The following is a 13,558-nucleotide window of genomic DNA, read 5'->3' as shown; positions in this document are numbered from 1 at the left end:
TTTCGATACTTGAGTCAATGAGGCTCACCTTCATACTTGTTTTCCTGCATTCAGTTTTTTGGCATTGTCAACATTATAGAAATCAAACCAGAAAAACCGTGTAAAGTAATCAATTTCACCCGAAATTACGGTTAGCATTTTTATAGCATGTGTATAAAATAACACTGTGTTTTTATTTGTGTTGGTTTATAAGAGCCTAATTTTGTGTAAGTCGTTCTCAATTGTGTGTGACTTTTTCCAGCGCGTTTGTTTTGATTTTTCCCTCTTTTAGCATCGTTTTTTAATTGCACGATGGTTTAAATGTAGCCGAAAATAATGTTTACGCACTTTTCACTCAACATATGGCAAAAGTGTTGCTTGAATAGCGTGTCGCCGGTAAAATATATGGAAAAATGAAGAGTCGTTCATCTTTTTCCTTTTAACCATCTTTGATTTCACACTAACTAAAAAAACAACAAAAGGTTACATTCTAGATTTTATTCACGTTTGGATTTCAATTGCTGTCTTCTTTTTCGGAACATAACACAGCACAAAATTTTAACTGGAACTATTAACACTATTAATAATAATCCCACCAGCGGTACAATGACGTCGAATGAATATTTCACGAACCAATCTAACCGAACGGCGTTGGACTGTAAAATTTGCGATGTAGGATGCCGAAGAACCCACTCCACCCACCAGATGGCACGCTCCAATGGCGACTCCTTCTGATCACGGAAGATCTTCGAAAGGCGAGACATGTTCTCGCGATAGCTGTTGATGAAAAAACGAAATTTAGAAGTGTTGACATCAAGTTTAATAGTAACTTTTGTACTAACCTTCCATCTGTCATCAGTTCCCTAATGGCGTTGGCAAGATCACTGCTCTTTACATCTTTTATTAATAACTTCTTTCCTACACCTTGCTCCATGCAGTAATTGATATTTTGGTGTTGATCGGCGAAAACTGGGAATCCAATGATTGGGACGCCGTTATATATCGCTTCCTGGGTACTCAGAAGACCACTATGAGTGATGAAAAGCTTGAGATTAGGATGAGCCAGCAAATCGTTTTGCGGCATCCACTTTCTTATGTAAACGTTCTTTGGCACCTCGATTGGCATGGCATCCGATTCAAACTTCCATAAAAATTGGTACTCTGGAAACTGACTCATGGCGCTTAGGATCTCGATAATTCTCTTATCTCCAAGCATATCACTTCGGACATTGGTACCGAGCGAAAACAGAATCGCACCGTTTTTGGCGTTATCTACCAGTTTCTTCAGATCTTCGGGGAGTTCTTTAGGTTTGACGATTTGCATTCCACCTACAGAGATTACGTTTGGCATCGATGCTTCCGAGTACTGGATAACTGGATCAGAGTTCAACAAAATTATTCGGGCATCTCTATCAAGATCTCCAACGTATGGTATATCCGGAACTAGTTTGCGCACTACTTTGTCCACTTTTGGGTACATGTCATAAATTTTCAGCAGTTCTACCCAATGATTGTACAAAAAGTTTGTGAATCGTTGACAGTAAGTCATTTTTTGAGGAGCATTTAGCGCATAATCTGGAACCGATCCTGGATAGGAATAGGCACCGGACAATGTGTTCGTCGTTGTCAGGACATGGAAGGCAGTCGCTGCAATATACGGAGGTCTTCCAAATCTGTGTTGTGTAACGGCAGATAGACATGGCCCGTTCAAATAGTCACTTATAATCAAATCGAATTTAAAATCACTCGGGTATGCCATCAGTTGCTGTAGTCCTTTCGATTTTAGCGTCATTTCACAACTCAACATAATATAATCATTGAACATTGCTATTGAAGTAAATGGGTTCATATCTCCAAGTTCAAAAAAATCACTTTCCATACCCATTAGTTCATTTATACTTTCATAGACACCTTCTATTTTAATGTATGATACATTCTGTGGAGGATTTTCCTCAATATCGACGCTCAACGCAGTCACTGAGTGGCCTTTGGCAGCAAGTCCATTTATTAAAGCTCTATGCCTAAAGAAAATAAAATAGTCATTTATCATTATTATCATTTTCGTTAAAAATTATTTCTCTTACCAGATGAAATGACTTGGCGATGGTACTCCATCAATGTACAAAATGTTCGCAGCACGTGTTAACCCGCAGAGCACCGTTAGCAGTAAAAACACACAACGCGACATGATGCCGCTCGAATTGATGATTGGCCCAAAGTTTACAGCGAACCGGCGACCGATTGAAATTTAGAACTTTAGCGAATATTTATCAAGCGACTGTCACTGAAATGTTATCGTTGATGAATAGATCCCACGCGCACAGTGTTCAGCATATATAAGTGATTACCGTGTTCCATATATGGTTTGCTGGAGATAACAAATCGGATTTTTGTTGACCGATTGTATGCATCTGTATCGGTAAATCTTAATTCTTCTTATCTGCACCGAAATGCCGAATGGGAAATAAAAAAAAAATCAAAATCCAACAAGATGCTCATAACTATCAGGGTTCATTGATAAACTCTGTCACACTTTTGGGTGGGAGGTGGAGGTTCGATGGAGGTGGACAAATGATAAGTCGTCCAAAAGAAACCTTGTACATCGTACGCATAACTGGAATATTACCAAATTTGATTGAATCTAAAATTTTCCTGCACTGAGTTTTTATTCATGACAAAACCATTCAAAAATCTTGTCGCTTGCTCTTGAAAGAGTGAACGATAAACACTTGTTCGGATTAAAATCCGGTTATCGAGTAATATCGCGGATTCCGCTAGGCGTTAATATATTAATCGTAGGTGACTCTCAGATCCTTACATTATTCCACTAACTCAATATCCTTTCCATGACAACTGTGGAGATGCTGAGCCCAAGTTACAATTCAATAGCAATTTGACTTTCGTGTGGATTCCTTAATGTTTTATGGGAGTTACATTAATGCTATAATAGTAAGAGGTGACATTTAATGTTTCTAAGACAGTGCACATTAGAGTGATGCAAATTTTGAAATGTTTACTCCCCTATGCTTAAACGATTTTAATTATAGTAAATAGCATCTTCCCAAAGTTTGAAGTGATTCGGAAGAAATTTGGTTGTGCACACGCCATTTGAAGTTTATATGGAGATTACTATGGAAAATGCCAATCTTTTGTGTACAGCCCTCTATCTCTTCGTCATGATATTTTATGGAAAAGTGAACAAATTCTTTTAATGTGGAATCCTCCCAGCTACAACTTTGCCGAAGACCACTTTTTGATTGGACCTCAGGATAAATTGTTATTCATCATCATAAAGTTGGTTTGCATGTAGCATGCTTCACCAACTGTTCGGCAGGCAACAGTGGTGCTCCTGGCGGAAAGAATAGATCAAAGTAATCCAGGCTACTATGTTCTACAGCAAAAAAGCAGTGTTGCTCTGAAAGTAATTGAATGATCATCTCAGCATGATTTACACTTTGTTATCAAAAATAACAAATTATCCTTACGTCCCATCGAAATATGGTCTTGGGCAAAGTTGTAGCTGGGAAGTTTTCACAAAAGATGAGTGTGTTTACTTTTCCATATATTATTTTGACGAGCAGTTAAAAAACTGAACACAAAAGATTTGCCTTTTCCATAGTAATTTCCATATAAACTTCAAATAGCGTGTGCACAACCAAATTTCTTCCGAATCACTTTAAATTTTGGGAGGATCATTTTCATCATAATTGACATCGTTTAAGCATAGGGGAGCAAAAACTACAGAATTTGCATCAGTCTAGTGCACATTGTACCTTTGTGCTGTTCATTCATTTATTTAGTTAACATCTAAACAGATATTTCACGCCAGTATGGGATCGTGGCCGCATCTCTCCATCCTCGGTTCTGCCCCACGCTCGCCAAATCGATACGCACTTGATCCGCCCACCTAGCCCGCTTCTGGATACTGCCTCGTGTTTCAGGCGGGTGTACAGGTCTGCAACCTTTTCAAATGTTCGGCCGATAATGTCCATATCATCCACGAAGCAAACAAATTGACTGGATCTCGTAAAAATCGTATCCCGGCTGTTGAGCCCGGCTCTCCGCATAACACCTTCTAGCGCAATATTGAACAACAGGCACAAAAGTCCATCACCTTGTCGTAGTCCCCGGCGGGATCCAAACGAACTGGAATGTTCGCCTGAAACCTTCATACAATTTTGCACACCTTCCATCGTCGCTCTTATCAGTCCCGTGAGCTTCCCGGGAAAGCTGTTCTCGTCCATGATTTTCCATAGCTCTACGCGGTCGATACTATCGTATGCCGCCTTAAAATCGATGAATAGGTGATGCGTTGGGACTTGATATTCACGACATTTTTGGATGATTTGCCGTGCAGTAAAAAACTGGTCCGTTGTCGATCGGCCGTCAACGAAGCTGGCTTGATAACTTCCCACGAACTCGCTTACTATAGATGATTTACCCCTTCCTTCCACTCCTCCGGTAGTTGTTCTGTTTCCCAGATTGTGCCTATCAGCCGGTGAAGACAAATTTATGAGTTCAGCTCCGATACCATCATTACCAGCAGCTTTATTGTTCATGAGCTGGTGAATGGCATCCTTAACCTCCCTCAAAGTGGGGACTGGTTGATTTCCATCCTCCGCAGTACCGACGAAGGTATTTCCTCCGTTGTCCAGACCTTCATTGCCTGTGCTCTCAGCGTCATTTAGATGTTCGTCGAAGTGCTGCTTCCCCCTTTCGATCACCTCACGCTCTTCCGTCAAAATGCTCCTATCCTTATCCCTGCAAATCTCGGTTCGCAGCATGAAGCCGTTGCGGGATGCTTTGAGCTTCTGTTAGAACTTGTGTGTTTCTTGAGACCGGCACAGCTGTTCCATCTCCTCGTATCCGTCTCCTCCAGGCGGCGTTTTTTCTCCAGAAAGAGGCGGGTCTGCTGTTGCCGTTTCCGTCTATAACGTGTAACCGATTGTTACAAATTGTTAGTCCTTTTTTAATTCGTGCTATTTTTTATTTGTATACTGTCACGTTTCTAGTGTTCAGTGGTGTTGGATTAGTATAGGGTTAGTAGATAAAGGGTTAGTAAATGTTATTAATGTTAGTAGATTGTCAAAATGTATAAAATATGATTGTTAGTAAATTAGAAGAATTGTTAAATTTGAATTACAAACATGAAAAAGTTGCATGCAAGCTGTGGGTACAAGTACAGAACATAAACGATAAGCGGGCCAGCAGGCGTATTACACTCAACAGGTGGTAACAACTCCCCAACCAACTATTGTGGAAATTGGGGAGGGGAGGAAAATCAGAAAAGAGGGTCAAGCCAAATCCAGGAATCGCCATCACTTCACTCTGAAAAAGGCGTGCGAGTGCTCAAGTGCATTTTTGAAAGTGTACTTAAAGCTATAATTAAAGTGAGTGGTAGCCATACAAATTGGGAGAGAAAGTGTATTTCGTCAGGTATGATTGAACCTTAAATCTATTTCAATCTAATGCTAGAAAGTTAGTACGGCTAGCTAACTCCTCCCATTACCCTCACAGGACCTTTTTCATTACCGCTAAAATATCGCCATCTAGGCTGGTGTGGTGTGGCCTACCAGCAGCACACGTTTCGGCCTAGTAGACGGAAGTCTGCTAAGCCTAACCTGTCAAGGATCATCGCTGACCTCTGGTCATTTCGGCTATAACCATAAAGGAGGTCCACAGCTCTGGGTATTCACCCTAACCGTAAAGGAGCTTTCCCCTCTCAACGCGGTCATTCCGGTAACACCCACACCCCCACATGAACAATAGCTTGCAATAAATTCAGATAACCATAGAAACCCGCAATAGACAATTTTACCGAAATAAAACCCTAGATTCCCACCAAGTTAGAGTTCTTTCAATACACACTGCAATAGCCCTAGTCAGGTGACGGTACGCTGCACAATTTTGGTCGTGTAGCCCCTCAGCTTACCCAGTAGCAAGCCGACCCTGAGACCCAGCTCGAGGGGTCTCTTGTTACTGAGAGTTTGCCCGGGTTAATTAATGAGTTACAAACGCTCCACCTGCGTGCTGTGCGTACACAAATTCTCTCTGCTCGTGGAAGTTGTTTTAAAACTACTTAAAGCAATGAAACTGTTCTTCTCAGTACTACAAAAAAGGGACTTTTCAGAGCCACTAAAACAGTACTTTTCAGTGCTATTTTTTCCTTTCGTACTATCCTTGTTTGAACCCGTGCCATCGATTTTTCGTTGGACCTGTTGGCGAAAGCAAAGATTTTGAAAATAGAATTGCTCAATTGGTTCCTGGCTGTGAGCCTTTTTGGAGAATTTTGAAAACCTCAGAAGCCGATTTCGGCATCGAAAGAGGAAAACAAATTATTACTAACTAATTGCAAAAAAGCTCAAAAACTTGCTATCTAGTTTGAAAGCGCGCACAATTTCAATTGAGGACTTACTAGTCCAAAAAAAAACCATGTTACTCAGGATTTCGAAAACATTCACAAACAAAAGAACGTTTTCGAAAATTCCTGGGAGACTGATTTGGAAGAGGTCAGGAACCATTATTTAAAAAATCAAAACTATGCAAACCCCTAGCGATGATGCAATTTTTACATCTTCATCAAGAAACTTCCAGAAAGTGGCTTACCATTCCTATTATATATATTCAACAAATGTCAATCATCAATATAAACCTCCTTTTCCCGAGCAGCCTAGATAGCCGCGTACACAGCTAAAAATATGTTGTAAATTTAAGTTTATTTTCATGCACATATTTGGAGCATCAAAATAAACCTAAATTTCAACGACCAAACCATTATTTTTCAATCGAATTCACTTTAAATTTACACGATCATTTAATATTCAACTAGTTTTAGTTTAAAATTAAATGTATATTCATTTAAATTTACATGATGCTGTAACAACACACGAATTTGATTTATTTTTACAGTAGACTTCAATTTACATCACATTGAAAATTAAATATTTTTTTCTGTGTAGTGTTGGTAGCGGTTGTTTCAACTGGCTAAGAATTAACACTACAATATGGCCCATAAAAAAATGCAAAAATCATGATATCATGTTTTATGGTAGTTTTTACATAGAAAATGTGGATGAAACATAAATATTACTCATTACCTGTATTGTTCAATCAGTTTTTTTTGCTTTGGACATGATTTTTATCTGTTACTTTCACCTTACCAGAGAGGAATTGGAAGCATACCTTCAAATTTTATCATGCGGACGTCGAGATCAATATCTGTGTGATGAAAGCTTCTAAAACATCAACGATGGTGTGAGATTCTTCACAGGCTTTGTCTCCAGCATACGCCCATATCAAATGATAGAATTGGTTCATACCTGGGTAATTGGAGACTTAAACATATTTTCGAAAAAACGGCTCATTTTGAAGAGTTTTGATTGAATATAAGTGTGATAAGCGGCTCCGTTTTGCTCAAAACCTATGAGCTAGTATTGATATATGTTGTCTCTAACCGAAGGAACAAATTTCATCCTCAAAAATTTGTTACCGTCAAACGGGGTAACTTGCAACAGGGGTGAAACTTGCAACACTTTGACATGTAACCGAATTAACGTTTGGTTTAGCATTAAGTTAAATTATTGTAATTTATTTCGCCGTTTATTGACCTAAGATATAAAACAGAAGATTTTGGCGAGTGTTTGGGTATTGTTTCTTTTATGGTTGGTTTGCTGGAGGTGAAAATCATATTTCACGTTGGATTGTATGAAAATAATGCTGAAAATCGTTCCTCGTGCCACACAAACGGTAGAAATATGTCATTCGAGGCATTTGCTATCAGTTACAGTACTTAGTAGTGTACAAATTGACAATATAAAAGTTTTGATAATTTGATGCTTAAACACTATAAAAATTCAAAAACGTGTTTGACTACCCTTGTGGGGTAACTTGCAACAGCAATTTTAATCTCAATTGTTCGATATTTCTTGCCGCACGTCATCGAAAACACATGAAATAGCAAAGTTTAACATATATTTGTTCAATAACATTAAAATTTGTGTACCTCAATCAATTCAATACACGTTTGGTACAAAATATTTCAAAGTTTACAATACGGTTCATTATAATTATAATTATTTTTATTCTCTTCATGAAAATTGTGAATAATTTTGAAAATCTGTATTAATCTGTATTATAAGTTAATTTTAATTAGTGGATCTGCCATTAGGAACTTTTTGCATGAAATATGGTGATAATTATGTCAAAACACCAACAGAGACTATTTCAAGGCATACATATCAATATGTGATATGTTGCGTTGATTGAAATATGTATAAAAATATAAGTTATGCGAAGTATAACTTAAAATTCCATTATATTTGTAGAAAAGTTGGTTTTCCAACTTTAGAGACTTATGATGTGCTAGAATTTCCCCGTGTAAACATCCAATAGAGTTTTCAATCGAATTGGTTTAATACTCCTAATTCAAACAATAATAATTAGTTTACTAAGAGTAGATTACTCTGTTTTTGATTATTGTCATGCTTTTACTGCATAAAATTATTATATATTCATAATAACACGATATAGGTTAACTTTTTAATAGTGAACTTTTGGTAGCACTATGTGTTGCATGTTACCCCACATAGGGGGAGCTTGAAAAATGTATATTTTTCGTCTCTCCTTATCCCAGAAAACCAAATGCTGATAAATTTAATACCGCGTGGTATTCTTTACGTGGCGATTAGGATACCACATGGTTTTTGTTTCATCTGAATCCTTAAATTTTTTTTCTACATAGCTTTGAAGTTGAAAAGTGTTGCAAGTTACCCCGTTTGACGGTATTCGCCTCCGTGTTTATTTTTTATTCAAGTTTAACAAAAAATAAAGGCATATCAAACTTATAAGACGCAAATGTCCTCAAAACAATGACCCTGGCAAAATATTTTTTGTGATCATAAAAAACACGTTCACTAAGAACTCCTCCATCTTCTGATACCAAACACACTAAAATTTTCAACAATAAAGAGTAATTTTTGAAGGTGCAAAGTTTTTCACCATAGTATACGACCATCAGACGCTGTTTCTAGCGTTGGGCGGATAAAACCTTTGAACTTATTTGCTTTATTGCATTAATTAGGACAGTAAGAAAAATATTACAAAAATTGGCCTAGATAGCGAAGTTGTGTCAGAATATACTACAATAATCAGAAATTAAATTTTCTATCAAAAACAATGAAACTAACGCCTGTGTATGCTATATTCACGTTCAAACAATTTTCGCATTTTTTTATGGGCATACATTATGGAAGCTTTTGAAGGAGCATGCCCTCTGCGGTCTGTAAAGACTACAAGAGGGACCTTATGGTGGAATTCTGATCTGATTCGACTCAGTTTGAATTTGTTTATTTGTTTATTTGTTTATTTGTTTATTTGGAGCAGGGAAAAGCCCATTTGAGCTGAGCAATATTGTGCTCTTTCTCAAATGGGCGCAAAACCTCCTCTTCTTTTCGTATCAACAGACTATTACATATTTTTCCAACTGATACAAATATTACTTAAATCTACTTAATAACTATGACTAATATAAACCTAGCTTGCCAGAACCAGATAGAATTTTTTACGAAGAGTTGGACGGGAAAGATGAAAATCAAATTCATTGAAACAACGGTTGAACGATCGGCACATACTTTTAAATGGTTCGTGATGCCCGTAGTTTGTGCGAGCACCGTGCAAAAATAGGAAGGAGTTCGATCGAAGTTGACGGTATGGAACATTTATATTGAGGAGAGATAAAAGTTGAGCGCAATCTATTCTCGATTGGAGGAGGTCGGAAACAAAAAGACTTTTTGAAACTTCACGGCGAACACTCAACAACTCTAAGCCGATTAACTTGCAACGATCTTCATATCTGGGCAAGTTAATTGGATCGTTCCATGGGAGATATCGCAGAGCAAAGCGCAGAAATTTCCGTTGAATTGCCTCAATACGAAATATGTCAATTTGATAGTACGGTGCCCAAACAACTGACGAATATTCAAGAATAGACCTTACCAAAGAACAGTACAATGATTTTAAGCATTGAATATTTCTGAAGTTTTTAGCGACGCGGAAAATAAAACCAAGAGTTTTAGAGGCCTTAGAGGCAATGAAGTCGATATGCTCCTTAAAGGTCAGTTTTGGGTCTAGTAACACACCAAGGTCCTTAATGACAGACTCTCTTTTGAGAGATGTGGATTGAATTTTATAGTCGTAATCTATCAAAACGCGTTTTCGAGAGAACGACATTACAGAGCATTTCGAAGCGTTTAGGTGCATGCGATTAGTTTCACACCAATCGGTAAATATCCCGAGCTGAGATTGCAAAAATAATGCATCATCTACATTATTTACAATCCAATACAGTTTGAAGTCGTCGGCAAATGAAAGTTTCAAAGATTTAAGTAGAAGATTAATGTCATTGAGATACACGAGAAATATCAACGGTCCTAGATGACTTCCTTGTGGTACCCCGGATGAAGCGTGGAAGTAGGATGAAACAGCATCACCTAATTTAATGGCCATTTCTCGGCCGTTCAAGTAGGAGTGAAGCCAACTAAGAAAATATCCGGAGAAACCAAGACGTTCGAATTTTGCAATAGCTATCTGATGATTGATTTTATCAAACGCGGCCGAGAAATCGGTGTAGATAGGATCTACTTGCTGCCCTTTCTGTAGAGCTTTGACGATGAAAGTTGTATATACCACCAAATTTGTATTAGTTGAGCGATTCGGCATGAAACAATGTTGGTACTCCGAAATGTAATGATGACAGTGATGGAACAAAAAGTTGTAAACAACTTTTTCGAACAACTTCGAAACGGCACAAAGAGCAGCTATTCCACGATAATTGCAGACTTCACGTTTGTTCCCCTTTTTGAATACTTAATACTCCACAGTTAACAATGTAGAAGGATTTGGAACAGACGCCGTTCAGCTGGATCAGAGTCGTTCAAGTCGGCTCGCAAGGCTTACAAGAAGGCTCTTCGTTCTGCTGAGCGATCCGGCTGGAAAAACCTTTGTACAAATGTTTCCAGTTTGAGTGAAGTCAGTCGGCTGAACAAAATCCTTGCAAAATCTAAGGATTTCCAAGTGAACGAAATTCGCTTACCGAATGGTGACTTTACTTCTTCCGATGAAGAAGTTTTAGAATGTTTATTTAATACACACTTCCCCGGATGTGTGGACAAAGGACTAAGTACGGATGAACCAAATGTCTTTTCATGTAGTTACGAGTCTCTGGCCTCGGCTCGCAGTATCGTAGCTACTGAATCGATACAATGGGCACTTAATAGTTTTGCTCCTTTCAAATCTCCAGGAGCGGATGGGATTTATCCTGTTCTGCTCCAAAAGGGATTTGAGTTTGACAAACATGTTTTGAAAAAGCTACTTGTAAGCAGTTTTGCTACCGGGTATATTCCCAAATCCTGGCGTGATATTACTGTAAAGTTTATCCCGAAAGGAGGACGTGCGTCGTATGAAGAAGCGAAGAGTTTTAGCCCAATCAGTCTGACCTCTTTTCTTTTGAAATGTTTGGAACGCATTATCGATCATCACATCCGTGATGTTTATTTGGTAAACATGCCTCTTCATGTGAATCAACATGCTTACCAATCTGGAAAGTCCACTGTGCTCTTTTACACAAAGTTGTATACGATATCGAGAAAGCATTCACTCAGAAGCAATCCTGCTTGGGTGTTTTCTTGGATATTGAGGGTGCCTTTGATAACGTGTCTTTCGATGCCATATTGCAAGCAGCACGAAACCATGGGCTACCTACAATGATTACCAATTGGATTCATCAAATGCTCAAAAACCAACATGAACATGATTTAAAGCTGAATAGGTATTTTATAAAATCTTAATACAACATAGATATATCACCACATAGTTAATCCAAAGAAGGCCAAAATAACGATTAATAAGCACATTGTTCAGCAACAAATAAGCCTTACAAAAAAGGTCACACCATAGCCAAATTTTCGAAAAATGGACAACATATATAAAAATTGCGTTGCATTCCTAATGTATTAGAATGTTTAACTTATTAATATTATTATTATATTTATCTCTATTTGAGTGGCTTTTCGCCCTTGATGAATTCGTCACTAACTTACTAATATATAAAAACATATTGGATACAATGTTTACAAATTATGTTTAGAAAATATTTTGAATCAGTCTTCTGATAAAGGATTATTTTGAAAAACAAAAAGAGCTCATTTAACATACACATGGTTGAAATATACTTTATATTTCTATAATGCTTAATATATGGGAAAGTACGACAAACACTTAAAATATTAATCTAATAAATATATTATATATGAAATAAATGAATTTTGGTATAGTTAGATGAACAATTTAATTAAAGTTTTAACAAGTTTAAACTTATTATGAAATTCGATTAATCATTTCAGACTGTTTTTACTTTGTGAATAAACTTTATTTTTGATCAGCATTGACATAAATTTTCTCACTGTGCGCTATAAATAGCCGACTGAATTCCGCTCGCATCAGTACTGAACAGCAGCAGAAGTAATGCGCTGGTTCAGTTGTTGATCAGCATATCACGTGTTGATTAGACATTGTTGAACAGAAGCTCAAGCATGATCAATGTTCAGCTACAAGAGGTTTATATTGGGCACTGGAAGGCTGGTATATGAATTCAAGGATGGCGCAGATGGCAAGGTATACCACTGACGATGGGAAGGTCTCGAGTTTGAATCCAGTATCCAGGTAATTATTGAAAGTGGTTATTAATTCATGGTAAAAGAGTACACTGCATTTGATGTTTATACGGTGTTAGCAATGTTTAGTCATTTATTTGTTTTCAATCAATTTTGTGGCAGTTGTATAAAAGCTGAGATAAATGCTTATAAAGCGATTTTGAAGTTGTAGGATAAAGTCAATATACAACGATACGCTTTATAACTTCTCCAAATTTGTATGAACAACGCCTGAACAAAGGCTTCACGTGGAAATAATTAAAATGTTGTTAAACATATGATGGCTGAATTAAACTGCAATAATGTTGTTTGTTAAATTAGCGTTGTTAAATCATCAATCCTTATTAGGCTAAGTGAAACCTGAATAAACATCATTTCAATATATTATTACAGTCACTAAATGATAGGTAGCCTAATAATTTCGCCACATTTGCTTGAACAATGTGTGCGTAGCAGCTGCAAAGTAATATAATAAAGCAACTATTCAGTATGTAGTTGTGAAAAATTGCTTAATAAATGATTATGAAATAGGCAAATGTTTCTTGGGTAATTGCCATCCTAAAGTTCCCCTATTTAGATTTTTGCTATGTGGACTCACACATATTTTTGATTCACAATGTCAAGTTTCATTCAATCTCATTTAAATGAATTCAATGTGTTAGATAGGTTCTACCCAAGCAGCACAGTTTGTTTCAACTCAAGAATAAAATTATCTCTTGAAATTAATCAGAGTTGTGAATTGTTGAAAATATGACTTACAATTGCACTGAATAGGAGCGCGAGAGGTGGCGTCTGTTTGCAACATGTTTAGATTATATCGAAATTGCTTATTTGTATACTTAACAGAAAAAAAAATAAAGATACAATATGAA

The 13,558-nt window shown here is 37.2% G+C and overlaps 1 protein-coding gene across 1 annotated transcript; it reads right to left on the bottom strand.

Annotated features, from left to right (window-relative positions):
• Window positions 1-462: 462 nt before the first annotated feature.
• LOC5570789 (UDP-glucuronosyltransferase 2B20) lies at window positions 463-2,295 on the bottom strand. Its single transcript, XM_001653238.2, has 3 exons — window positions 2,064-2,295; window positions 822-2,000; window positions 463-756 (listed from the first exon to the last, which is right to left on the bottom strand). The coding sequence occupies exons 1-3, from the start codon at window positions 2,165-2,167 to the stop codon at window positions 477-479; spliced, it is 1,563 nt and encodes a 520-aa protein (XP_001653288.2). The 5' UTR covers window positions 2,168-2,295; the 3' UTR covers window positions 463-476.
• Between the last annotated feature and the right edge of the window lie 11,263 nt (window positions 2,296-13,558).

This window comes from Aedes aegypti, chromosome 2 (assembly GCF_002204515.2).
Source record: "Aedes aegypti strain LVP_AGWG chromosome 2, AaegL5.0 Primary Assembly, whole genome shotgun sequence".
NCBI classification, from domain to species: Eukaryota; Metazoa; Arthropoda; class Insecta; order Diptera; family Culicidae; genus Aedes; species Aedes aegypti.
Note: the sequence above shows the minus strand (reverse complement) of the source record. Positions and strands in the feature narration are given on the sequence as shown.

Excerpts from the sequence above, each read along its gene's own strand:
- LOC5570789 (XM_001653238.2), bottom strand. The coding sequence starts at position 2,167 with ATGTCGCGTTGTGTGTTTTTACTGCTAACGGTGCTCTGCGGGTTAACA. Across the intron at positions 2,001-2,063 it reads TCGCCAAGTCATTTCATCTG|GCATAGAGCTTTAATAAATG; the intron begins GTAAGAGAAATA and ends TATTTTCTTTAG. Across the intron at positions 757-821 it reads GAACTGATGACAGATGGAAG|CTATCGCGAGAACATGTCTC; the intron begins GTTAGTACAAAA and ends TTTCATCAACAG.